Below are 27298 nucleotides of genomic sequence, written 5' to 3' on the forward strand. Positions count from 1 at the left end.
ATCCCTTCTTTTTGTGACTGGTTCTGCTTCCTCTATGATGGTGCCTAAGCCAGACATTATGGCCCAGCTGGTCAGCTAGGAAATCTCCTCTTTCCATTTTCCCACTGTGCACTGGTCTGCCCTGAACTTGGCTCTCACTGGAAATGACAACTGCCAAGCTAAGAAACGCGGATCCAATGAATCAAGGTGCTGACAGGAGTTGAAGCCATGTGTCATGTAGCAAGGGCATACCAGAGCTCCAGGTGGGCTCTCAGGACCTGCTCTGAAATCTGTCCTACTACAGCTTTGCAGCTGCTGTTGCTGGGGTTCTGTGGCTGGATAGATTAAATTGAGCTTGGGAAAGATGTAATCACACTTCTGAATACGGCATCGACATGCCCGGCCTGTTTATACAGTATTGCGAACAGGCAACTGCTTGCCTTAAGGTTATATGAATTACATACACATAACACACATATGAATTGTTACAAGCAGCAAGTAAAATTTGCCCCCTTCTGCAGGAATTCAGCACAAGTCCTATAAATAAATCCCTGAAATGCTACAAACTTCAGAGTGCACCAGCTTTGAATTGTTGAAAGTGTATTTCACCCAATCTGTTTCCATGAAACACGTGCTTAATATGTGGATACTGGTAAAAGGAAACGAGGAACAAGATCAAAAAGTAGGACAAAAGATACTGACAAAAAAAGTCTGTCCTTCAGCTGCTAATAGGGATTTATAACAATGAGTTCATCCGCTGCGAAGGGCATATGAGGATATGTGGCATTTCTGCTGGGGAGAGACTCTAGGGATGCTTACTGCAAATAGGGCAGGCTCCAGAACAGATCAATAGCTCCTGAAATGGTCACAGTTTTGACTCCTCACACAGTATTTGAAGCCTCATTTTACACTGAGATTTCAGCTCTACAGATATATCCTCTTCTGAATCCAGCTGTGTTGCATAATATCTCACCATCTCCATTTGGTGTCCCGTTGCTCATCTGTGATGAGCCGATAGAAGTTATGTTCCCCTCAAGTCTTTCTGTTTATGTGATCAGTTAGAAAATTCTGATTACCGAAAATTATAAATAAAGTACGTTTCAGAGTGGTCACACCAGCAGCTCTCCCAGCAAGATCTAAGCAGGTTATAAACTCCTTCCATGGCTATTTGCAAAGAGCATACCTGTCTACATCTTCATTGTTTGTATTTCTCTCTGAAATGGTGGGTGAGACTCCCACATGTACTCTTGAATGTGAAGCAAGTCTAACACCATCTCAGTGTTGGGCAACATCGATGCCTCAAAAGTAGGTAAGTCACCAACATCATGTCAACAGGAAGTCCCTGGAGTTGAGACTGGGATGTTGTAAAAGTTCTATGGCAAAGTTTTACCCTGGGATTTGCTGTTTCTGCAAGATCATAAAATGTCTTTGAGGAATTGAAATAGATGTTGAAATTGACGTACAACAATAACTTGGAACAGTGTCAAAAGGAAGGCAAAGCAAAGCCCCTCTTCTCCAGTCATTTGGAGATTTAAACTAGTGTAAAATCCGCTGTTGAAATGTCTGAGTAGCGTGAATCAATGATGCCATACAGCCAATGGGTTTCAAGAGACATGTTTGAAAACCAGCATTTCAAAGAGTACATATTTCAGAAAGAGTGGGACCTAAAGATATGCAAATTGCTGTTTTAAGGCACTGGACTACAACGCACAAATCCACATGCTGCAAGGAAAACACAGTCAAAACTGATTGGACTATACAGCCAAGCAAGATAGTAAAAGATAGAAATACAAGTGTCTGGGCAGCTAAGTGATATAGAATGCTGTTTTATTCCACCTTTCCAGCCACTTCTACCACTGCCAATAATTCACTGGATTAGTATGAAAAGATTGGATGGAAAAAATAAGTTTTTCTACCTTCTCCAGGTAGGACTGGCTGCTACAGAACTGGAATAGCAGCTGTCCTCAGGGACCAAAACCACCTGCAAGACAGGACTGAGCAGGGGAGAAAAAGTACGCACGTTCAGGGGAAGAAGAGAGCAGACAGCTTGTAAGGGACAAGGTGATCATGCTAATGGATATGCAGGTCTTTTCAAAAAAAACCCCAAACACAAAACCCCAAAAGCCAAGAAATTAAAAAGCAAGGGCTCTGCTGATTCTTGCTGGAGTGCTGAACACTTCATTTAAGCTCATGCCAGTATCAGTTGACATTAAAAACTCTCGACTAATAACTAGAGCAGGGAGGGAGGTGGTGATCTGATGGCCAACACAGCTCAGTGTGAGAGAACACCATCTCATGGGGACCCATCTAAATGCTTGGAAGCGATAATTTCAAGGCTCTGAGCCAATGGGGGGTCCAAAACCAGTAACCAATTTTAGCATGGTGTGATCAATGAGAGAAGTCTAAGGACAGTCATAGCACAGAAGGTCTGCAAATACCACCCTGTTGAGGAACAGACCAGAACATTGCTCTTGCCTTTCATAGTCATACAGAACTCAAGGATGCTGTTTCAGGATGAGAGCCAGGAGACAGCTGTCAAGGAAGCTATGAGAGATGAGAAAATCCACCCATAAATTTTACCACATTCTTTCCAGAACAAGCTATTATCATGGATTTTGAGATAAGGAAGGTAACCTAGTCCATCGTGCTGTCCACCATATCTACGTGTTCCAACTCCAGAGACAGAGAACAGTCTCTCCTTCATTTGGGACCAATGTGAGTTAAAACAGAGAGTAATGAGAAACTGCTACACCATGCAACCTTGGAAGACAGGTCTCCTAGTGAAATACAAGGGAATTAGACACTCTGGAAGTCTGTAAGATTGCAATAGCATTGAACGGCATGGAAAAACAAGGGCTCGTGTTTGAAATTTGCCTTGAAAAGTCAATTCAGCTGATATATAGCACCACCACGATAATACCTTGTGTTATGAGACATTAGTAGCTCCAACACAGACCTGTTCTCTCAGTTGGGTTAGCACCTGTAACACGAAACAGCAACAGCAACAGGTGTTGTGTCATTGTTTTCTGTTTATATTAATTTATAGTGGATGGCCTGGCCACAGATCATCGAACTCCAGGTCATTTACAAACACTAATGATCTAAGCTACCCTGACCCTTTGTAAGTTAAGAATCCTCATTTTTGCAGAGGCAAAACAAAGTTAAACAACTTGCCCACTGTCGCATGTGGAATCTATAAAGAGAGGTCAGATGTCTGATTCCCCAATTGGCACATTAACTGGACTCTTAATCTGCTTCCTATGCATCAGGTTTCCAGCAGCAGAGAGAGTGTATTTAGGGCTATGGAGAGGCAGTGTTACCTGCAACAAATATATGCTTCAGCCTAACAGCATCAGCAAATAGGCTTATATTCCTCATACCTCCTCCATATGCAGATATAACTTCCTTTGCAAATCATTGACTCTTTATCAGATTTACTGCTCATGCATAATAAAATAAATTGTTTCTAAGACTGGTTAAATAATACCATCTATATTTATATATTTACATAATGCAGAATAGTCATATGGCTATTAAAAAAACAAAACCAAACAAAAAACCTAAGGAAAAAAAGATGAAAATGAGACCAATAACCACCATTTGTTGCAAAATTTTTGAAAACAGTATTTCCAGCTTAGAAAGAGAGGACTTTCTGCATAAAGAGACTAAACACCACAAATGAACATGTCTGTCATCAGGTCTGAGAAAGGAGAAAATCACAGGTCTGGCTGCATGAAGAAGTGGAGGGGAGGGGCAGGTGGAGGGATGTGACAGGTCTCTTCACTCGGAGATGGCTGACAATGACAGGAGGGTTAATGCTTCGCCAACCAGTAACACCCTCTTGCTGGTTGTCTGAGGTGATCATTTTTCTGCTGAATCTAAGGTTAGTTCTAGACCATGCCACAAACCAGAAGACTGAATCTCCTTCTGACGCTTTCTAGATAGCCACAGTAGGCATTCTAGGTTCTGTCTTAATGTTTTTAAACTTTCACTCTTTCTTCCTGTGTGTCCCCATAACGATGACAGCTATTGAAATACTCAGAAAATAACCATGACTAGACTAGTGCTAGAAATATAGAGGAACGAGGAACCGCCATAGATCGGTTGGTTGGTTGGTTAACTGTATATGAATTCTCCTTGCTGGGTGGAGTGTGCACTGCTGTGTGGAAGCTAAAGGTGGGCTTTCAGAAATTATCCCTCTACTCCAACCACCTCATGCCTTCCCTTCAAAAACTCCCAGGTCCCAGGCTTCTCTCTATTACATTGAAAGGGAACCTGAGACCTGTTCAGTGTACTGGATTTCTACTGTCTAGTGAAAGCAAGATTCTAGCCTGAGGCTGGATTATTATACTTGAGTTTTTCCTTTTCCCTTCAGTCTATTTGTCTGGATCTATCTGATGTCTTTTTACATACTTCGATTACAAACATACAGGGAGGAGCCGTATTCTAATCTGCATTTGTGCAGCATCAAGTATTGTGGGTTCCCGGACTATGACTAGGACTTCCAGGTGCTATGGTAATACAGATAACAACAAATTGAAATTACATGGTAATTAATATTGGTCTGCAGCAAGCTACCTAATTATGGAAATTAACGGTACTCATAGGTAGCCAAACACATGCCCACAGACAAATTATACTGTAATTATAATTCGGTACCACTGCAGCTACAATACCCTTACTGCAAGGGAAGCAGCCAATTTTCCTGTACCAAGACATGAGACAAGAGCAATAGAGGTATGGATAGAGGTACAGATAGAACAACCCAAAGGCAGGGAACTGTGGGTTTCCATGCATGCGCTAACTCCCCAGCTCTGAATTCTGATGACAGTTAGTAAGCAGGGATAAGCAGTTGAGATATCATTTTCCCTCCAGGCACATCTAGATAGTGCCAAAATGCCAAGGGGGCAAAATGAAGGACATTCAGAAGCGGAAAAGCAAGACCAACATCTCACAATCTTCTAAGGAGTTTGGTAGAGACAGTAAGAGTGAGACTGGCGTATGCAAAGGATTATACTTACATAGGCTCCCACAATGCTGCTCTTGGCAGCAACGAAGATCAGACAGATGAAGATGGCTGATCCTAGCATGCCAACAGCACAGACAAGAGGATCAGCTCGCTGGGTTTTTAACCGGCACCATTTGGTTGCCCCTGCCCCTGTGATTACACCCAGGAAACCAGTGAAGCATGTGATTGCTCCGAAGATCAAGCTATTAAAAAAAAAAAAAGAAAAAAAAAAGAGACAGGGGGGTTTTTTTTGGAGTTTTTCCAAAAAATGGGCATGGTCTTTGAACAAATTATTAAACTGACTAATGGAAATCTGCACATTGGCTTTGCAAATTTAAAATAAAACAAATGAGCTCCCCTGCTGAGTACTTGCGATTTTAGCACTCTTCCCCTGCAATTAAGAAAAACACAGCATATCAAATTCAGCCTTGTACGCAGGCATTGATCAACATGGAAAGAGGTGCAAAGGGCTCATACTGCTTCTTTGTGTGGAACTGAGCTTCCCATGAAGTGCATTGTACAGCTAACTATGTATGCACAAAACTAAGTAATAACCTGCACACTGATCATGAAAGGGGAAATCATGGACAGAACAGGCACTAGGAAGCTTAAGGGAAAGGAAACCTAACAAGACTCTAAATACCAGTGACTTTCAACATACTTTGACTTTCTAACTCCTTTCAGACCACTTCAAAAAAGCCTTCTTTTGCTGTTAGGTTAAACATTTGAAATGTGTTAATTTAAATTTAAAGAGCCAGGAGCTGTCAAGGATTCTCCATATTGTGTGTGCAGGACTTGGATTACAGAGGCTTTGGCAGCTACATTACAGTAGCTTCAGGGCAGCTCAAAATGTAGGTGTCATCCAGAAGTGGAAAACTTCTCTTTGTAAACAGCAGATGGGCACTCAGACTGGAGCTGTATTTTCTGCTCACTGCATTTTTGCAGAATAGACTGAGACTGCCCGCTGGGCGCTGTAGTTGATGGTACTCCAAACCACTAAGTAGTTTACTTGAGATGGGATTGTGTCAGCTAGAGCAAGAAGGTTTTCCTAATGTTATTTTTCCCTCACAAGCTAAAAAGCTGACAAAAGGCAGTTTTTCTTATCTTTTATTCACCTGCAGAAATGCCTTTTTAGCATTTTATGTTTTGTGCCATCACGGTAAAGCACAAAGCAATGAATTATTTTTCATAGCTTATGTGCTGCAAGTGATATTATATAACTGGGACTGAAAAACCAAACCACTGTATAACATCAAGCACTCCAGACCAAAGTGTCCCAGATCTCTGCACCATTCTTCAGCAAAACTCAGCATACACAGTAGTGTATAGAGCAATGAAACACAGTGAAGTCCTCCCTCATGCAGAAACAAAAGTCTTCAGTGTTAGTCCCTGCAGCCTTTAGGGGAACCAGTCCAACCTCTGAATTATAGCCACCACTGTGGCTACCCAACCTGCCAGCTTATTCTGCTGCTATCACAGATAAGTATGGGTCTTGAGAAACCAAATTCTCAGCTCTCCAAACATCCTCTAAGGCAAAGACAAAAGCCTCTTTTCTACTTCTACACCATAGCCTGGGAACTAAGACAGTGCTGAGGTCATTCCTTCTCCCTTGGTTTGACTTCATGCAATGAAGAAGAGAAATAAAACCTAGTTTACAATCCCAGCATTTCCTATCATTGTTGCAAAGACCTAGAGGAAATTACAGACATTCTAGTAACTTGACTCTGTGGGACTTGCCTGTTTCCTCTGGTAAATAAGCCCCCACCCCCTTTTCCCCCTCTTTAAATCAGCAGAGTATGAATCTCACCTATCTTTGGTGCCGCAAGGCTGCGAGCTGCAGGTCTCTGCTGTCTTCTGCACGACCTGTGCTCTGTGAAGGTAGAGAGGGATCCACATGCCAAGCGCCCCTGTGGCAAAGGAGACAGCTGAGGTGGCCAACGATGAGAACACGTAGCTGCGGCTGTGGAGATGCAAGAGGCAAAACCAAGAGAAGGTTTAGTGGGAGAAGTGAAAAAGCAGGAGCCCCAGGACAGGAACCAGTGCTTTCCCCATACCAGCCACCTCCCTTTGCCAAAGGGCAGAGACAATACAAGGTACAAAGCAATGGAGAATAAGAGGCATGGAATATTTCTTCATACATGATGCTCCATTGATAATAATGTACTTAATTCTTCAGAGGTTCTTCATAGAGACCATTTTTCATGGGATCGTTTCAGAAGACAATCAGTACTTAGTCACATGATGTGCAATCTACAGGGCTTTCACTGTAATACCACCTGTTTACCGGGATGACAAGTTTCACTTCTCCCTCCCTGTCCATGCCACCATATGATTACTACCTGGGTAAACTACCAAAATAATATAGAAATATCGATAAATTAACCATCATCTCTTTTCATAGTCCTTTGATACTGGATGACAATACCAGGAAGGCATTCTAGCCAGCAGTTCTAAAAATGAAAGACACCACAAATTTCCCATCAGAATTCCGATGTAACACTGAGTTCACAAGTGCAAGTATTTGCACATTCACAGGCAAGCTTTCTGGAAGCAAGTACAGCTGCTTAAACACTTGTGAGCATGCGATCTTTTATGCACATATACAAGCACCCAAACACATTCAGTGCTTGTGCAATTCAGTTGCATGTGGTTGTATAAACATAGATGGTTAAACTTGGCATGTAGTGCAAGCTTTTGTGTATTTTCTGCTCTTAAATTGCTCTGTCATTTAACTCTCTTTTTCCCCTCAGCAGAGTAGCTCTTTCAAGGAATAAAAAGGATCTAACAGATCTGAACAACAGTGGCAGAACAATTAATACAGGAACACAGCAATTTCTACACTTCAAAAGCCTTGATTTGTCTGAAGTATGAGCCAAACAAAGCAGATGCTTTCTTAGATCTCAATCTTGGAAAGGTTAGAGCAAAAGTTGGAATCCATCACTGCAGTCAATAACTTGTGAAAATGTAACTTTTCTTTCCTAGGTCCACAGACTAAGCTTCCTGCAACTCCCTGCAAGTTGTCACTTTCCAGTCTCACAGTGCTAAGAAGTACAGGCCATTGGATGTTCCAATTAAGCATTAGAGGCAAAGTGTGCTTTTTACTACAGTGCTCTTACTTTCTAATCAGTGCTTTCATGTCTCTTAGCCATGAGGTCCGAGCCTTCAGCTGTCCCCCAAGTTGTTCAACATTTCCTCTTTTAGCAGCAGGTACAAATATCAAGATGAGTGTCCCTGTTATCATTCCCAGGAGTGGAGATACCTGCAAGAAAGGAACAGGGAATTAGCACAGGAGTCAGCAGGGTTTGCTTGGACTAGTCGCTAAGAAGCAGATTACATTAGTTTCATTTCAGCAACTCGATTCTTTACAGCTAGCCAGAATCTGTAAGCACACTGAGGCATTTGCTCCTTTCCTTCCTCCCTGTCATTCCCTGGACTCTCTTATCTCACTCTGGAAGCATGCAGCTTTGAGAATACTCTGATTAAGGCAGTCCATTTCTTTGTGTTATTAAAGTACCAAGATTCATCTAAATATGGTTCTTCAGTGATGTTTAACTCTTTGGAAACCTACTCCCAGCTAGGCTAAGAGACCAACTAGTTTCTGGGAGAGTGCAGAAGCCTTTTAAAGGCAAGAAGGCCAGGTGAAAGATTTCTGGATGTAGGGAGCATGCTGGCTTTGAAAATCCTTGCTTGACATGCATCCCTCTTCCAGCGAACCCACAATGGCTTCCCATTTTTGGGCAGCTTCCTCAGATTACCTCAGTGTACAGCAGACCAAGAAACACTGAAAATTCAGGCAGGAAGATAGGAAAACGACACATTTGAGGGTTAGGTTTCCCAGTTTCCAATCCTTTCTCCCAATCACTAGGCAAAAATACAAAGATCCCACAGTGCTTTGCAAGCTACAAACATGATTCTTGCTTTGACACTGAAATTCTGTCATTGTCGGAATGGAATATAGCTCCGTTAAGAAAATGGAAACACGTATTTTCACCGAACCATCACCTCTTCTATACATGCTATTTTAAAAATAAATTCCTGTTAAAATAAAAATGTTTCCAATAATAGCCTGAGAATGGCCTTTACACATAGAGCAGTGTTTCATGTCCAAAGACGACAAAGCCAGAATTCTTCTAGGGAAGGGAAGACAAAAATATTTCAGAGCTGGAAAGTCAGGAAAATCCCTTATCCAGGGATAAATGAAGGCTGATACAGTATCCTTATTACAACTGAACACAAGACACAGCACTGGTAAAAAAAATGGAAATGCTAGGATTTTCTAGGGCCATATAATTTAAAGTCACTTTGATTTTTATCTAAAGGCTTAATCCCCCAACAGGACAACATCCATTGATACTCAGTATCGCTCCAATGAAACATTAATGCTAGATCCAGAGACAAAGCTACCACTTGCCGACGTGCCCTTCTGTCTTCTTCAGCTCACTGAAGTATAGATTATTCCTGACCTCTCCTGGCTTTGGAGACCACAGGAGATCACAGAGGGAAGCATCACCTAGGGGAATCTTTCACATCTTGCAAGAGCACAATAATTGCCGCAGGGATGGAGGCTGGTTTACACTGATGTCTGGAAGCTTTCAACATGTGCTGTTTGACTACAAAAACTGAGCAATGCTGTCCAAAGCAACCATCATAGAAGTGTGCAGCTTGTCAGACGCCCCACGATTTTGCACAGTCAGGGAATCACGCATTAATGTGTCATTTATAGTGGAAATCATGACTCCATAAGGGGTACAGTCTTGCAGATAGCCTGGATTTCTCAGGATAACTATGGAGACTTCATCTGAAGAGAAAAATGCTAGTGAGGATTTCTTTGCACAAATTAATCATTTGGGTTTTACAGAGAGAAACACAAGAGCGCTCCAATGTATCAACCTCATTAAAGCCCACTGACCAAGAGGACAAGCTTTGGGTTTTCTTATTCCTTGTGCTGGCCTCTGCTCAGAAGTTAATTTTACCCTTAAAGTATTTCTGCTACTGAATGAGGTAGCCATCCTCTTGGTGTGAAGCTGTTGGCTATTAAACTTTTCATTTCAGGTTCACAGCTGGAAACTACTCTCCACTTCCCTAGCTGCAGATGAACTGTTCACGGTGATTTTCCTGGCTTTGCTTACCCTTGCCTGACAGGGAGGGAATGGTCTGTGTCACAGAAGGGCACATTTGCTTGAGGTAGGAACCCATGTATTTCATCACCTGCTGTTATAAATGGTGTTGGCCTAAGCTTCATGAGATTCATTGTCTTCATGAAGTGCCAGGGCCAGAGAATGCACCTCACGGGTGCTTATGCCACCCAGACTGCCAAAGGTCAGAAAACAGTTCTGCTGGGCCACTTCCTCTCAGCTCTTTCAAGACATCTTTGTGTGCAGGATCTGTTTGTGCGTATGTGATTGGAGTGTATTATCTTTTCAACACATTTATCAAGGTCCCAAGAGGTTAAAATAGAAGGAAACCGACTGTCTCAGGGCAGAAAAACAAGCGGAAACTGGAACAAAGTGTTTTTTCCTCAAAGCAGGAAGCCATTCTCAGAGTTTCTTGACAGCAGGGGACTAAAAGACTGTGGAGTTGATTTAAGGCCAATGCCTCGTCTTCCCATCCCTGTCAAGAAATCATGGTTGACTGATAATAAAGTGATTGGAAAATTCTTGCTCCCAGGCAGGGAAAAAACCAAGTGCAATGAGCCAAAATCACATACCTTTCCCATTTGCTTAGAGAATACATCTGCTATGCACTTAATATCTATAGATCTAATTCCCAATCCTTTACCTTCTATATATAACAACAGGTTGAGGAATTGTGTGATAGAAATCTTCCTAACAGTGATCAACTGATGCAACTGTTATTACGATGTTATTAAGAGTGGCTTACCCGCAACGCCCAGTGCCAGTCTCCAGCAACCTGCTTCACACTTGACCCAGTGATGTATCCCAAGCCACTGCAAGAAATACAAAGATGAGAGTCAGTCAGAGCTTTAACAGAGTACCACAATCACAGCTGTTCTTAAAGATAAAAAGAGGCACGATCAATTGTGTGTCCTAGGCTCTCTTCTCCTGCAGGAAGAAACATGGGGGGATGAAGCGGATGGTAGCTAATATGTAACTCTTCCCAGCACTGTTGATCCAAAAATGCTCAAATCTGATGGAAATTTGGACACTGATCTCAAGTTTATAGCTGGCCTTTCAATCTACAGTGGATGGAAACAAAGCCTCAAAAAGAATTTATTTCCCAATTTAATTTCTGCATCAGGCCTTTCTGTGCACTAATATGAATACTTAACAATTTTATGTTCAAGCTCTCAGTGAAGAAGTGCCCTTCAAGGTCACACCATATTCCACCATTAAATTTTTTTTCTTGTCATTTAATACTACTTTGTTCTAATTACCCATTAAGAGACCGTTTTCCGTAAGCTTGTAAGAAAAACCAAGAAGAATATGCAAGACAGTCTGATCGGAGAACATCAGACCTGAAGCTTGGAAATCCCCTCTGAAGATAAAGGAGCAAGAGGATTTTCAGCCACACGCTGAGAATTACACTGTGGTAACAAAAGGTGGCTCACAAGAGACTAGAAAAAGGTGAACTTAGCCACGCTTCTCTCAATGTGAACTGAACAGATGTGAATATCCTTTTTTCAAAACTCCTGCATTTGTTGCTGAGATTGCCCTGGCTAAAAATTGCCAGGACTGTTGCAGGGTAGCTGTCAGCCATCACATGCTTTTATTGAGCAGACGGCTAAGCTTTGGAGATTGCCATCTATAATCACCCCAAAACTGGGCTTTTTACAGAGACAGGCCCCAAGATCAAACCATGGATCCACGCCTCTGTTGGATATGGAGATAATTAAATCCCAGAATCAGGCTCAACAGGATGAATACTTGTCATTTTTTGCTAGCCATAGTTCCCTGAATTCACTAGGAAAATACTTGGCATCCTTGGCCCTTTTGGGAAAATACTCTTTTCACCAGTTAAGGACATGGCTATCTCTTTCTCGTCAAGAGCAAAAGGATGTTTGTGAGTTTTATCTCAGGGATGAGTGCTCTAACTTGTAAAATGCACCACCCTAAACCAGAAGTTTTTCCCTGAGTTGGGGAGGATTAAACTGCTGCCCATGTTTTCCCTGCTGGAAATGAACCCACGATGCCACTTTTGCACAGGATATCGTCCAGCTCTGGGAATAGGTATGCAAACTATGCGAACCTACCCTGCCTACAACCTCACAATAGAGGGTCAGCCATTATTTAAAAAAAATAAAAATATTTAAAAAAAAAAAAACAGATTCCCTCCTGTCCCAACAATCAGATACTGCATTGGGCTGATAAGGGAACTCAACTGAAAGTGCCAGAGGAAATAACTACTCCAAATCTGAGTCTGTCTCTTGCTTTCATCAGGCATCTATAGGCTTGGCTGTCCTCCATTGCTCTCCGTTAAGACTGAGTGTGAACAATCATTACAAGTTCCTCTCTTCAGCCTTGCTATCTACACTAGACTTCACAATTTCTCCCAATTGCTGTTTCAGTAGCAATAGCACTAAAATGGACTGGCTGCTGCTATTGCAACTAGCAAGTCATCTAAGATTGGCTTAGCCACATTTTCCAAACTTAGTCAGATTGGCCAAATTCAAGGTTGGGCAGAATTTCAGCTTAAACTAAAAATATTTTTAAAGTCAAAATTTCAAATTGTGTATGTTATACAGGATACTCCTCTTGAAACCTCCAATATTTAGACGGTCATGTAGAAGCAGGTACCCATTTGCTCACTTTTGAAAACTCAGCCCAGCGTCTTAAGAGATCCTGATTTCACAGTAACCTGAAAGACACTGCCTAAAGAAGGCCTAGACCTCACATGAATCGAAGCAATGATTCAGAGAACCAATATAGCATTATTCGAAATGACAGTTTAATAATGCTAATAAAAAAAAAATCAGCTAAAATATTTTTATTCCATTCCCACCCCACTGCTGTAAAAAAAAAAAAAAAAAGTCCTTCCCACTGATTCCCGAAAGTGACGCATGAACCAGTAACAGGGATAGAAAAAGAATCCAATTCCTGCAACTAATTAGTCACTGCTCACAATATTTTCCTGTTTAAACCATTCCAACCAAAGACAGGAGAACTATCATCATTAACATCTTAAGATCTGCATAAGCTTACTTTAAAAGAAAAGCCAAAACCAGACGAAAGAAGCATTCTGTCACTTACCTGCCAAGAGGAATTGCAAAGTAGAAAACAGACAGCATAAGGGTCCTTGTGTTTTTGGTGAAAAGGTCTCCTATGATGGTCGGTGCAATAGTGGAGTAACTTGCTTCACCAATACCAACCAAACCTCGTGAGAGCACAAGAAGCCAGAAATACTGAGGAAAGAAATAGAACACGTTAGCAGGTCTCCCTTTGTCTTTTTTAATTCAGGATGGACGACAGTGAAATCTGTGCAACATGGAAATACACACCCATGTGACTAGAAAGTGATCCCCTTGTATGCATTTATTTTTTAAAACCTCAGACTCCTTTCATTTGTCTCTTGCCGGGAGGAAAGGGACTGTATTTTTTGTGAAGATTTACAGGCATGAAAGAAAAGTAATGCATGTTTGCTCAGTGACACTCACGAAGATGTTCTAATATAGGCAGAAGACCCTCAGTTTATTCTCAGGATGCGGCTCACTCTTGTCAAGCCCAAGTGTCAGCAACACTGCGCTGACAGAGGAAGGCTTGGCGAGGCGGGTGACTGTAACAAATCCTGCTCTGGCATCCAGAAAAAGCAATACCTGCCGAGCACAATCCCAACCTCCCCAGCATGCCAAGGGACAAGTTAAAACTGATGAAATCCTAAAGGCTCTTCAAAGCTGTGAAGGAGTTGAACCTACGGTCCCCCAAACTCTAAATTTTTTCCTTCATTAGAAGCTACGAAATAAGGGAAGTTTTTCAAAGGTGCTAAGCACCTTTCTCACTGCACTTTCCTTGAAAAAAACCATAAATCTCCTCCTCACAGCAGGAAGGCAGAGTAAGCCAACACTGAACAGTTCTGAAAAACCTCAGGTTACAATCTGAGCCAAGAGGCACACAGTTACAAAGAGTAGACTAGAGCTTTACTGTGGACCATCGCAACATCAGTGTGCTCAGTAAGTAGTACCACCAGCTGAATAATTCAGAGCCATGCAAGGCAACGGCACAGGTTGCAAAAGGCATTAAGCTGCCCAGAGAATTACATGCCTTTCTGAGTAAAGGGCAATTCAACAGAACGAGAAGATGGACTTCACATTCGGCACAACGCAGCCTAAAATGGACAAAAAGGAATTGTTCATCTAATAGAGTTTTCTTCGTGGCCCGTTTCCCTGATTCAGCCAACGCTTTCGTAAACTGCAAGGACCTGATTTTCAAGCCGACCTCTTTCACTACACTTGCAGTTTTCTGGGTGCTGCTGTGTGAAGGCATAAGGCACAATACTTTGATGCTTAAATACCTGATACATGAGCACAATCAAGTTCTCAGACAACTAAGCAGCTTGAGCTACACCCAGAAGTAATTGCAGGTGCAGAAATTAAACAGTCAATTGCAGAAAACTGTAAGCACAGGGAAATCTATTTCTACAAATGTAACCTCCACAAATCCTCAATTTACTGTTATTATTCTGTAGATCATTTGTGAGAAGAACAGCAGGGATTATGGTATGTCCTTAAACACCAAAGTGCTTTGAGAACAATGAGCGATTACTGATTCCACTTCTTCAGACGGGAAGCAGTTTACAGGGAAGTGACTGACTTTGTACCCTATAGCAAAGATAAGCCAGAGTACAGAGCTCTCATTCTCAAATATGGAAAATGCCATGCAGACATCAAGCCACGTGCCTCAGTCATAAATATATCCATCAGCAGACAAAAATCTACCACTGACATGTTTTCTTTGTTTTCCTCACTGTAATCCCCTGGTTGAAAAGAATTTCTTGAGGATTCCTAGAGTCACACAAAACAAATACTGTTGTGCACTCTTCACTTCCTCTTATTTTGACGTAAATTCTGCATGAATACTTATTTTCTGAGTGTATACAAGTTCCTTGTTTGCTGGCAGGGCATTTGCAGTGCTGCTATCATTCATCTATCTCCCATAAGCTGCACATATGTAACAGACACATGTGGGTGTATGCAGAAAGGGCAATACTGTGACTCAAGTGATTTAATTTATGCCAATTACCCAATGCTAAACCACTCCACTGCAGAAATATGCTGACAATGATTGGTGCACAGGTAACCAATGTATTTGGAATGAGCAACAGTATTTAAAACATGCTGAACGACTTAGTCACGCAGAATTAGAAAGCAGGGGAACTGGAGGCTGATTTTAGTTTCTTAAGAGGTTCAGATCTGGATCACAGAGAGGGTGACAGGCAAAATAGTCATCTGCCAGACCTGGAATCAGTATGTAGACAATGCTAGTTACACCTGTAGAATGATAAGTTTGCAAATGCCCTGGATGTTCTTCAAATTTGAAATACCTACACAGAAATGACACAAGTTTGTGCTCACCAGCCAGTATCACTCCCAGTGAATGCACTGGACAGGAATTTCCTCCAAATAATGTTGTTATAAGTTTCCTCTTACAATCCTTGCATAAAGCAGGAAAACTGTATGAAGTTTTCCTATTGTGGTAAAGAGTGACTCGGTTCCATCAATACCATTGAATCAGAGTCCCAATACAATGAAATCATCTGCAACAAGTAACATGTTCATTCTTCTCCAGTTCCTCCTTGAATCCTCCTCCCTGGCTTATCCCATGCTTATGCGCTCCAAATATCTGTTTAATATTTAAACCATGTTCTCTGAAGCAGTGGTATCCAAATTTAAGTCATCAGATTCTGACTTCAGTTGGCAATAAAATCAGTCTTATAGAAGCATAATCTACATGAAGACATGAATGGTATTGCCCTTCTGAGATGATATATTCAAGACTATGGACAATGCAGCTATTTAGGTGTAACATCTAGGCAAAACATACAAAAGTCTAAACAATATTAGGTAATTAATTATAATTAGTTCTATGTTGCGCCTGGGTTTAGAGCTCTATACCTAGGATTAAAGAGCTAATGCCTCTTCTTATCCTGCTGAAAGATCTCTTCCGGATCTTTGGCTAGCACGCATTCTATTGGAACCTATACAATAAAATTATGCAGTAATTTGTTATGATAAGCTAGAACCCCCAATCTTCCATCTCTAATCACAGTCAATCAAAACTTAGGTTTTTGTCATCTCTGAACAGGGACAGCAGGGTAGCTCCTGGAGACAAAAAGTGGTCCTTTCCGAGAGAGGCCTAATCTTTTCATTTTTCATATAGGAAGAAAAAATATAAACAACAAAACAACTCCAAAATTCTTAACGCTGCTACTCATTTGGACCACAGACATACCATAAACCACTTAGAAACTGGTCTCCAAACCACTATGTGTGCAATACAGGCATTTATATACACACACACCCATATGCACCTTTCTCTCTCTCCGAGTGTATGCAAACATGACAACCAACATAAACAAATGGAAAATTCAGATATTACTCACACAGAGGAAGCACCATTCTCCGTTCTCCTGGTAGAAGGACACTTCTACCATCTCCTCTGCACTAGATTTCCCCCCCAAGTGTTTTTTCCTCTTTGTCCTACCCCAGGATTCTCAGCAGTTTAGTGAGACAAAAGGGCTGACACCAGCGAAATTCTTCTCTACATTATCTGTGCTTAAAAGCAGTACAGGCAGATAAGACTTTTAACTGAATTTCACTGTTCCCCAAGCAGAAATTGATATATATATATTAAAAGAAGCTTATTCCTTTCTACATTACTTTGGAGCTCTTCTGTACTTTGTTCATCTGTGCAAATAGTTCTTGCTCTGGCAGGAAAATTGAAAACATCTGAGTCAGCTCTCAGCACCTAAGCTTATTTCTTTTCCATAGGTTAAGCCCAGCAACCTCAAGACTCTAGTGTCTTTTTCTCTGGGTCAGTGCTTGCAACTAAAGTTTTTTGAAACGAAGAGCTATTACAGCAAACCATTTATGTCTTTAATTTTGGTTAGCAGTCATGTCAGAGATGTCTGCACCTCCATAAGAGCCAATGTCTCCTGGTTTGTAGAGATGCAATGGTTTTCTTCGAATGACTGCATGGCAGAGATCCCCCTCACTGCCTGTGCCGAGTCCCTTTCTCCAACTTGTATATGCTACAAAGGGGCTGATGCAACACAAGCCAGGGAAGATTCCCATATACAATAAACTATCAACATATGAAAACAATAGTGGCTGACAGAGACCCAGAACTGCCACAGTCTTCCTGGGAATTTCCCTTCAAGAGATACCATCACCAGAAACTAGCACACAGAGAAAGCACTCATACGTATGTGAGGTAGACACGGTCAATGGACCTGCTCTCTTCTTCCCATCTCCTAACTATAGGGAAGGAAAAATATGCTCTAGCTCTACAGCTGAAAAATTTACTACTTTGTGATTTGAAGACTAACAACCCAAACAAAAAAGAAACCCAGTCCCCCAAAATAGATATGAGTTTTGGAAGTGATACAAATCCTTATGTCAGGGAATGTGCCGATTGTTAATAGAAATACTCTGTGAACTAATTTCTAAATTTCTTAAACTATCAGCGAACCGTAGGCAACAGCAGTGATAGATCATGGGGTCAGATGGACCTGGCCTGATTACTGTTGCCAGTGACACTACCCGCTAGAAACTGTAGGTGTGACACAATCTTTCCAGAATTTTCATCTGAAAAAAGCTTTTATGATTTGAGTAAAATACTTATAATATGCCAAAAGATAGTTCATTTACTGTCTCTGCAGAGTATGACATGGTTTATATTCACATTTTCATACTGATTTTACTCTCTCTCTCATGCACACATAAATGTTTGACGGCCTAGGACACGTGACTAGCTTTAATCATGTTTGGACAAACCTCCTAATTATACATTTATCCTAGTTGTATAGACCATTGAGTGAGTAATACATGTTTTAATAGGTCTAATTACAGCTTTAACTTCTTTCTCTTTTTTAATTAGTTAACAAAAGGAATTAAGCCACAGTTCTTTAAAAGATTAGCTGTCAGTGATAAACCTATAATCTGCCAAATATGTGTACAACTCTGAACCACCAGATTTACTGTCTAAAGAATCATATGACCCTTAAGCTTCGGTTATTAAGTATTTGCATTTGAATGTGGAGTAGCTTGTAAGGGTCTCAATAAAAGAAGCTGAATACATGCTTCTTTCAGATTAGGGACACACGGACCGATGAGATCACACAGATATAGCCAACCTAGTACTAATTACTAGTGTGTGTGTGTGCAGTGTGTGCACAGCACCAGTGCAAGCCGTGTTTTGAACTGACATTGCTGGTCTAAAAGAAGGATCTTTTATACTGCTACAGCAACTGCACCTGCACCCTTTCCTGTATGAGGATACTGAGTTAACCTCCTACAGATTGTACGTTTAGCTTCTGTAAAAGAGGGCTCAGTACCATGAAATTCCATATTTTAACTGCTGAGGTCTGCCATATTTTCCTTCTTTTGTTATATAAACATTACACAACAAACAAGAACACAGAATCAGGGTTTGCATCCTTTGAAAGAAGATGTGCATAAAGCCATTCCTGCCACTAGGCAGCTAGGACTGCCACACAAAGCCTATAATACATGTGTGTGGAATGACAATAAACTAAGGAGAAAGCATTGGGATTGATTTAATTTCCCTGAGTTTCTAGAGCAAACTCAGTTGAACTGTACTGCAGTTACACTCTTGTATTCTACAGCTGGCAGTCTTGTGCTGACAACATTGAGGGTACCACAGCAGTCACAAGTGATCAGTTAGATGAACTGGAGACAGAAAAATCTGAAATACTGCAGGAGCCAGCTGACCAAAGTAAAACCCAGGGGGCTCAAATGTATATTCAAGGGCTGGACAAGAGTGGTCCCTTTTGACAGCTACCCTCATGTGCAAGCATTTGCCTTTCCCGAGCAGAACCTATATTTTCTGGCCAGGCAAACACCGCTTCCTCTTGCACTCCATTAAGTTTTCCCAACCGTATCAATGTTTTGCAGGGATCTAAGTGGTTAGAGATGACACACCACACCCTTCACTGCAGGTTATGGCACAGATGTACCATTAACCATGATGCAAACCAAACCAGGAACATGCTTCTGAGTATCAGTATTGTGACTAAGAGCATTGGCTCCTGTAAACTCACAGTTCAAATTCCCACTCATTAGCTGAGAGTCACTAGAAGAGCTGAGCAATGGAATGACATTACAAATGCAGGTGACGTATTTGCTTAAACACTAAACACTCCATTTCTCTTAGCCCTCCCAGTAATGATGGGGTCACCTTTAAGAACCTGAAAGTTTCCAAGTCAAACAGGGACACTGACATATCATGAAAGACAAGATGACATTAAATGATGATGTTCATGTTTTAAATTCCATTCTGTGTCTGGATGGATGACAAAGGCTACAGCAGAATAGAAAAGCCGAAATACATCTTCCACCTCTGTGCACCCCTGAAGCTTTTGAATTTTGAATACATATAACCAAGGCACCTGGCTTCCATTGGTGGAGACAAGTCCTGGGTCCACACACTTGATAGTAATGGCGTGTCAAATCTAGATACGGACCACAAAGCCACACACCCTACCTTCTCAAAAGTGAATGGTTCAAACCCTCCTTTAATAAAAGCAGAATAAATATTGTAAAGAGCTAGAGAGGGGTTACATATTTAGTACTGGTGAATTGTTCTGGGCCAATCCTGAAGAACATGTCTTCCTGTGAAGGGTGGCCCAGACTTTTAAGCAACTGAATATTCATGCCAAATTTTCGACATTTGGTGTCTTACTGTCTGGGAGATCTTTGTGCAGGAACAAAAGGGAGATGTGTATCTACCTTTATCTACAAGTAATCTTAACTAATCCCTCACGGGGATTGCCAGCAGAGAGACCAAAATACAAAATAACATGTGGGGCAGAACTGTTTACTGTGATGTTTTGTTGGTCAGTCCTTTTCTCCCCCATTGATAGGTTTGGGTAAACATTGTTTTCAGGATTTCCTAAAACAAAAAGGAGCTGATTATGTTTAATCTCTGGGTGGCATTCATAGCGACTAGGCAGCGTACATGCTTGTGTGGAGTCTGCTTGGCGACAGGTTGATGAGTTACCAGCTCTGATGCAATGCTGTGAGCTCTGAGTATTTTATCTGTTTTCTGTGGAGATACAAGTGCACTTAGAGGTTCATGCTACAGTTACCTGTCTGATAAATGTAACTATAAACTACCCTTCTCACCTCCAACAAGATGTTTTTCCCTTATCAGACGTGAGTCATGCTGGCAGGGTAGCCTGGGGGAGATTCACTGCAGTTGCTGGTTCTTTTGCCATTTGGCCCACTGCAGAGATGTGATTGAGTTTAGACTCCTCTTTTCTTCCCTCATTCTGTGTGTCATCACTTACCGATAACCACTTCTCACTTCCCATCTCTTTACAATCACAACTGCCTTTTAAGTCACTACTGCACACAACATTTCCTGTAACTTCTACCACCACTGGATTTAAATTCTACAGTTTCCTGCCTTCAAATTGAAGCCTTGATGCCAAGCCCATCTTTCACCACCATTTTCTCCTCTGCTCTTCTCCTTTGCATGCATGTCACAGAATCAGAGAATAGTTGAGACTGGAAGAGACCTCTGGAGATCATCTAGTCCAAGCCCCCTGCTCAAAGCGGGGTCAGCTACAACAGGTTGCTCAAGACCATATCCAGTTGAGTTTTGAGTATCTCCAAGGATGGAGAAGCCACAACCTTGCTGGACAACCTGTTCCAGTATTTGACCATCCTCACAGTAAAAATGTTTCTTCCTACATTTAAATGGAATTTCCTGTATTTTAGTTTGTGCCTGTTGCCTCATCTTTTCACTGGGCACCATTGAGAAGAGTCTGGCTCCATCTTTACTGCCTCCTTATCAGGTTTTGATACACATTGAAGCAACATTACAGGCTGTCACGTCCCAACTTCTTTGAGACATTAACTCCTTCAGTCTCTCACACAGGCTCTCTAGGGATAGAAGCACAGTTCTAGACTGACGATGCCACTTTAGCAAAGGTAAGCTATTCAAAATCTCAGTTAAATCCATAGGGCAGACACCATCTCATCTACTGTGCCTCTGTTGCATCCACCCTAAACAGGTTTTTCTTCACTTGGCTTCCCTGAAGCCTGCTTGGGCATGGGAAGTATACAAGTTTAAGTATTTGTGTCCAATGAAGAATGCTTCTCTTACCCAAAGGTCTTCCCCTGAACTCTGATGGGCAGGTCACTAACATTGAAGTTGAAATGCCCTGGGCCTTCCTTCAAGTATTCACACATTTTATTCACACATGCTTATTATATGCTGGCTAGAGGTTATAAACATGTTACAGATGAGACCATTACACCACACCAAGATTTAATAGCAAGCTACTGAGTTATTCAAACCTTATTATATAGTAATATATATAGTATATATCAAGTATATATATAGTATATATTATATAGTAATATATCAAGTATACTTGATTAATCATTTGCTCAAGGGTCAATATATAAACCCTTTGCAATTATGATGGACTTACAGCTTCTAAAGCAGGTCTGATTCTTCTACAGCATCCATTTACACTATGTCAAACACTTCAAAACTTCAGCTCATTTGGATGCATTAAGTGTCCCACCAATTCTCAGCTCTAAGCACCTCACCTTTGAACAATTCCCTTTTGGGAAAATTTAGCTGGTATTCAGAGCCCTGCAAGGAGAAGAGAGACTACAGTGAGTAGAAAGAGAAAAAAATACCTATTTAAGTATAGAAATGAGCAAGGGAGAAAAAGCAAAGTCCCTTCACCTTCCCTTTGATTGTCTCTAGTATTTGTTAATGGCTTTAGTTCTCCCAGGTGACCTGTTCAGGCACACTTAATTGAATATGGAAAGTTTTATTTGGAAATATACTTAAGATTCTGGCTGATTAAAGTGTCTTTACTTTATGAGATTTATATTATTATTTAGTCCATAAAAGTAACCAATAAAGACTGTAAGATATTCTTTTTTCACTCATCACACCCTTCAATCAGCAACTAAGTGTTTAACAACTGGATACCTACAGATGGGCTCTAAAGTGAAGCACCTAATTAAGCGCTCAGGAGAAAAAACCAAACAAAACCACCCTGGAAGTAGCAAGACTCCCACAGAGCTTCCCAGAGTCGGCAGGGAGCTGCTGTGTGCTCCACAGGTACAAAAATCAGGGCCAGGATTTTCTTAGCTACTTGCAAATTTTGAATGTGAAATTCCCTTTCAACAATAAAATTGCAGCGTCCGAAATCGAAGTTCCCATCACTGCCCTCCCTTCAAACCTGTGGCCGTCCTGGGAGACTCTTCTATTACTTTTCAGTCATTTTGGGGTAGCACAAAAGAAAAAAAAAAAAAAGAAAAAAAAAAAAGAGTAAGCCCAACTCCCATCCTCCATCCAATTAGGTAATGTAATTACAAGACACTGGGTGATGAAGCAGCACCACTGGGTCCTGACAATAGCCTCAGTTAAGACAAAGCAGCATTCCAGCTTACTAATTGAAGGGCTTTTCATCTGATTGACCTGCCTGTGGTAAAAATATTACATGACACTCAAATGGTGGGATTTATGTTCTTCTCAATTTAGTCTCTTGGTCATTAATATAACATTAATGACAGGGGTCTGAAATGTAATTGGAAGGAACGTAACAGATTAGCTTGCTTATTCACCAGAACACCATCCAGCAGAGTGCTACGTGAATAGCTACTTATAAAATAGACCTTAAAAGAAAAAGGCTGATGTTTTCAAATAAATCATAGGGATCATAAAGAGCGCCATGTTACCAGTGCCTGCTACAACACTGAGCTAAAGCACTGCTTTTCATCCTTGTGGCTCTGGTGTAAGACACAGAGGAGTCCACAGCATTTCACATGGCTGAAATAGTGGTCATTTATCCGTGTTACAAAACCATTACACATAGCTCAGCCAGAATGTATCTTCCAAAACTGTCCCCCTGAGAACCTTAATAGTTCTGGGTCGGAAACAAACTGTTGCTTTTTGTTCCAGATCTGTCAGATGGGACACACCAGTACTTGCAACAAGTATCTCTGGCATTAGGCACTATCACCATTCCCTTCCTGAGACGTGCAAAGACAACCATAACATAATCACAAAAATAGGGATTGGGAAAACTACAACGTAGTTTTGCAACTGTGGAAACAATGCAAGGCTCTTGACACACGAAAGTTTTTGAATACTAACAGGTGGAATATGGCCTGGCATACACAAAGCTAAAGAATATTCACAGGCAGTAACAGGCTGCTGTGTTCCAGCCACAGATAAGTCACAAGTGAAGACTGAATCCAAGCAACCCAGCTATAAACAAATACCAGATTTTTCAGAAGAAATATTTACAGGCATTGATACACAACACTAACATCGTCTCTACGTTCAGAGAGATCTAACCACACTAACCCGATGGGCTGTCTTGGCTCAAACACTCTTTGGTTTGGACCAATTCTTAAACTGAAATTTACTCAAATCCAACAGACAGGTCTGGTTCTTGGAGAGCACAACCACATATTCCTATCCCTGAGACAATTACAGAAACTGATTTCTCGGCACCCTTTGAAAAAAGCATCAGCTGACTGACTGAGACATCCAGGTGTGAATGTTTTGCCCTAACTATATGCATTTTCAAGGGTAGAACAAGTTTTGAGAGCCCATGAAGGACACATTTTAATGGAATGCCTCAAGATTTAATTGAAATTACCACAAACAAAGTTATAGTCCCAGCAACTTTACCTATACTGATGGTTCTGCTGATTCTTGGCATATTTTACTTTGCATATGCTAAAAATTTAAGTACACCAGCAGGTCAGACCTTTTAGGCAACTTTGCTGAAAAACCACCTGAATCATTCCAAACTCCAAAATTTTTTCTTCCTGCTTTCTGTTTTCACACTTCTCTGGCTTGCTGACTCAATCAAGATCCAGAAGCACCCAAGTACTGTGAGAAAGGCTGACCTTGCAGTATGTTTGGCCTACATCTGAGAGATGTCTCATTTTTAGCATCAGATTTCCAGAGAGAAACTGATGTATCTACCAATTTCTTCTACCTAGCAGCTTCTTCTTACTCATGACCTTCTTTGAACAGTTGTTATATTGCTAGTTGAAGCATTATTAATTGGCAAGGTTTTGTCATGCTGTAGCTTCACTTCATTCTCTAAATCCAGCCTATTTGACAAAATGACAATCCTATTTAACTATATTAAATGTATTTGCACATTTTGTCACTATCTTCTCGTGAAACTTCGTCAATCATGTTTTCAGACATGATGATCAGCACCATTCCCAGGGATTTCCAGCTCAAAATCTATTACATGGGTTTGAGATTAGTACTCTAATTCAATGTTATCTGAATTGCAAATGTGGTGTTTTGTGTAGCATGTGAACTTTATGCAGTTAAAAGAGATGTCAACACTTCAAAAGACTAATTTAGCACCTGGTACTGTAAGACATTTCCCATCTTCACACTATTTGCACATTACTCAGAACACAATGGTCCTTTTTTCAGCCTTTATGCATGACCCAGGAGGCCACAGATTGTGTGTGCCATTGAAGAAGCACTTACAGTTCCTATAGTATGACTGATGCTTTTGTATCAGCAGGCAACCAAGAGCGCAACCAAAGAAAGGCTCAAACCTCTACTTTTGCATCTGAACACAAGTCAGAGCCTGAATAACACTTTCCCTCCCTCCTGCATCCTGTTTTTCAGAACAATATGCACAACCTTCAAGAACCACCAAAGCCCTGCTAATACAAAGTTTAGATTTGTCTCCAGGCCTCCTAATGAGCCTAGAACTGGCTTGAATGAATTGTTTTCTTTGTCTGTGAGGCACCATTAACCAAACTGTCCCGAAGCATCATGCTTCTTTCCAAGTCATAAGCCTCAAGAACACAAGCCATAAGCTGCCTCATTTACATCCATGCTAAGTACATGCCAGCTTACATCCTTAAACAAACCGTAACATTTCTCCAGACCCATATTTGAACATCCCTGTGAAGCATGAAGGGACATGTTCTACAACACCAATCTGGCATCCTCTCAATACCCTCAATACACAACTACCTGGGAAGCTTATTTCCAATGGAACAGGATCACATGGTGCCATCCAGACATGGCAGTAGTGACTTGCTTTGCCTTCTGAACTTGTTTGACCAAGCCAGATTTCCCCACTACCGAAGTACAGAGTGCAACAGTGGAGCACTGCATCAGGAATGGTTTGTGTTCCTCAGGTCACAACTACTACTGCAAGGATCATGTTAAGCTGATAGGAAATTTTGTAATTCCTTACCCTATATTTTAACATTTGCTTGGAAACTTACATGCAGCACTACTCCCCCCCCCCCCACCCCCGCCACCTGATTCAATCCCAGTCTATTTAAGGAACATTTTCCCTTTCTTCCATTCCTAGGGTGTTTTGAATGAGGCTGAGCTTAAGATGCTGTAATAATTACTTATAAAGCATAATGCTAAAGCATTATAGAGACTTCAATGAGACAGGGTTGAAGCAGTAAGAAATCCTTTCTGTGTTCCATCAACGTGCTCTGGGGTTAGGCCTCTGCTGCAGTATAACAAGCAGAATATACATTTTAATAGACAAGACAAGAAGAAGGATGCTTCCAAGACACACACAGCCTAGCAATGAAATAAATATGCCTTCTTCCCTCTGCCTCCTCAACAAATAACTGACCCAGGTGAGATTTCCTGCTCAGGCACAAAAAAAGCAGGACAGGTAAGATGATAGTTACAGGCAGGCATTGCTTCCAAACCATCCATTAACTGACACAGCAGCTGAACTTTCCTACTCTTCAACCTAGAGAGCATAAATTCAGGTTTCTGCATAAAAATGGGACAAAGCTGTAAAGGTCTTTGGCCTGTAAAGATCTTTCATGCCGGCACCACAGTCCCCAGCTGTTTGTCTCGAGGCATTTTCATGATCCAATGAAACAGCATCAAATATAAGCATATTGATTTAAAAAGATGTAGGGTCTGACTCAATTCCCACTAAGGCACGCAAAAGGTTCCCACAGACTTCCAAAGAAGGAGCTGAATCAGAACCACAATCATAGACCCTATGATAATGATTTCAACATCGTCCAGTAACCTAGATAACCAGCGGTTCTCTAAAAAAAGGGTAGGCAATTACAGGGAGCCCTCACTGAGACCGACGGCAAATTAGCATTAAGCCTCAAGCCTATTTCTTGATACTGTCTCAGCACAAACCTCTGTCCACCTGCTCCAGATAATGCCTGAGCTCTGAGGAGCAGTTCTGACATTTCAGTGCAAATCGCTGCCTACATTTTAATGAACTGGCAATAGAAGCCTCTGCAGCAGCAAGCGTCAGTTCAGGTGAGTTATGACACTCAGCAATAGAAACAGCTCTTCTTCCAGCATCCACAGTGTTTGATTCAGATATTGCATCATTTCAGACTGATTAATGACCCAAAAGTAGGTAGTAGAGGGCACGAACATAACAGGACATGACTGGGGTGATTTGAGAAGTCTCAATGGGACGTGGTGCCAGACTGACCCTACCTGGGGAAGGTGGGACTTGGGGGGTGTAATCTTGATCGCTCTCAGGTCCCAGAGAGCAGAACCGATCCTGTTCCAGACACACTGCAGACAGGAAATGCCATGTATGGTAGAGATACTCCTTATCATAGTTTCTTGAAGTTCATTTTTCTCATCACAGGAATAAGCTTTCTGAGTAAGCTTTGGAACTACACTCTGTCTCTCTCCTGGCAGCCATCACCAGCTATGCTTTCAATAACTCTTCCCAAATGCTTTACAGATACATAGATGCAGACACTGAAGGGAAAAAACCCAACACTCAGAGCAGAAAATACAACACTCGAATTTCTGATAACACCTATGCAAAGCCTCCTCCTCTCATAGATTGGCTTTTTGGGGCTGATGCTCTGAGAACACCCTAACCTGTTTTTTATTTATAGTTTCCCTTGGAAGAGGGACAGGTAGAAAGGGACAAGGTAGGAATATAAAGCAGCTAGGAGACAAACACATGACAGTAATTCTGTGCTCTATTTCAGCAAGCTGCAACTATTTCATCTATATAAATCTTTTCCCATCTCTCCTGTCCTAGGTCAGCAAAATCTGAGGGAACAATGAGGACCCAAGATTCAAGAGTTCAAATCATTACACTTGTCTGTGCAGGAGAAGATGTTGCTCTTAC

The 27298-nt window shown here is 41.4% G+C and overlaps 1 protein-coding gene across 2 annotated transcripts in view; it reads right to left on the reverse strand.

The window, feature by feature from the left end:
• LOC115347365 (protein spinster homolog 2-like) overlaps nt 1-27298 on the reverse strand; it is a 141486-nt gene that overhangs the window by 42308 nt on the left and 71880 nt on the right. For both annotated transcript variants that reach the window (XR_003925465.1, XM_030028671.2), the window contains exons 4-8: nt 13195-13346; nt 10868-10934; nt 8104-8246; nt 6795-6947; nt 5001-5190 (exon numbers count right to left, since the gene is read on the reverse strand). Coding sequence is in view for 1 of the 2 variants with exons in the window: in XM_030028671.2 (XP_029884531.1) it covers nt 5001-5190; nt 6795-6947; nt 8104-8246; nt 10868-10934; nt 13195-13346 (705 nt within the window). In the remaining variant the exon portion in view is untranslated. The remainder of the gene's footprint in view (nt 1-5000; nt 5191-6794; nt 6948-8103; nt 8247-10867; nt 10935-13194; nt 13347-27298) is intronic.

This window comes from Aquila chrysaetos, chromosome 10 (genome assembly GCF_900496995.4).
Source record: "Aquila chrysaetos chrysaetos chromosome 10, bAquChr1.4, whole genome shotgun sequence".
Taxonomy (NCBI): Eukaryota; Metazoa; Chordata; class Aves; order Accipitriformes; family Accipitridae; genus Aquila; species Aquila chrysaetos.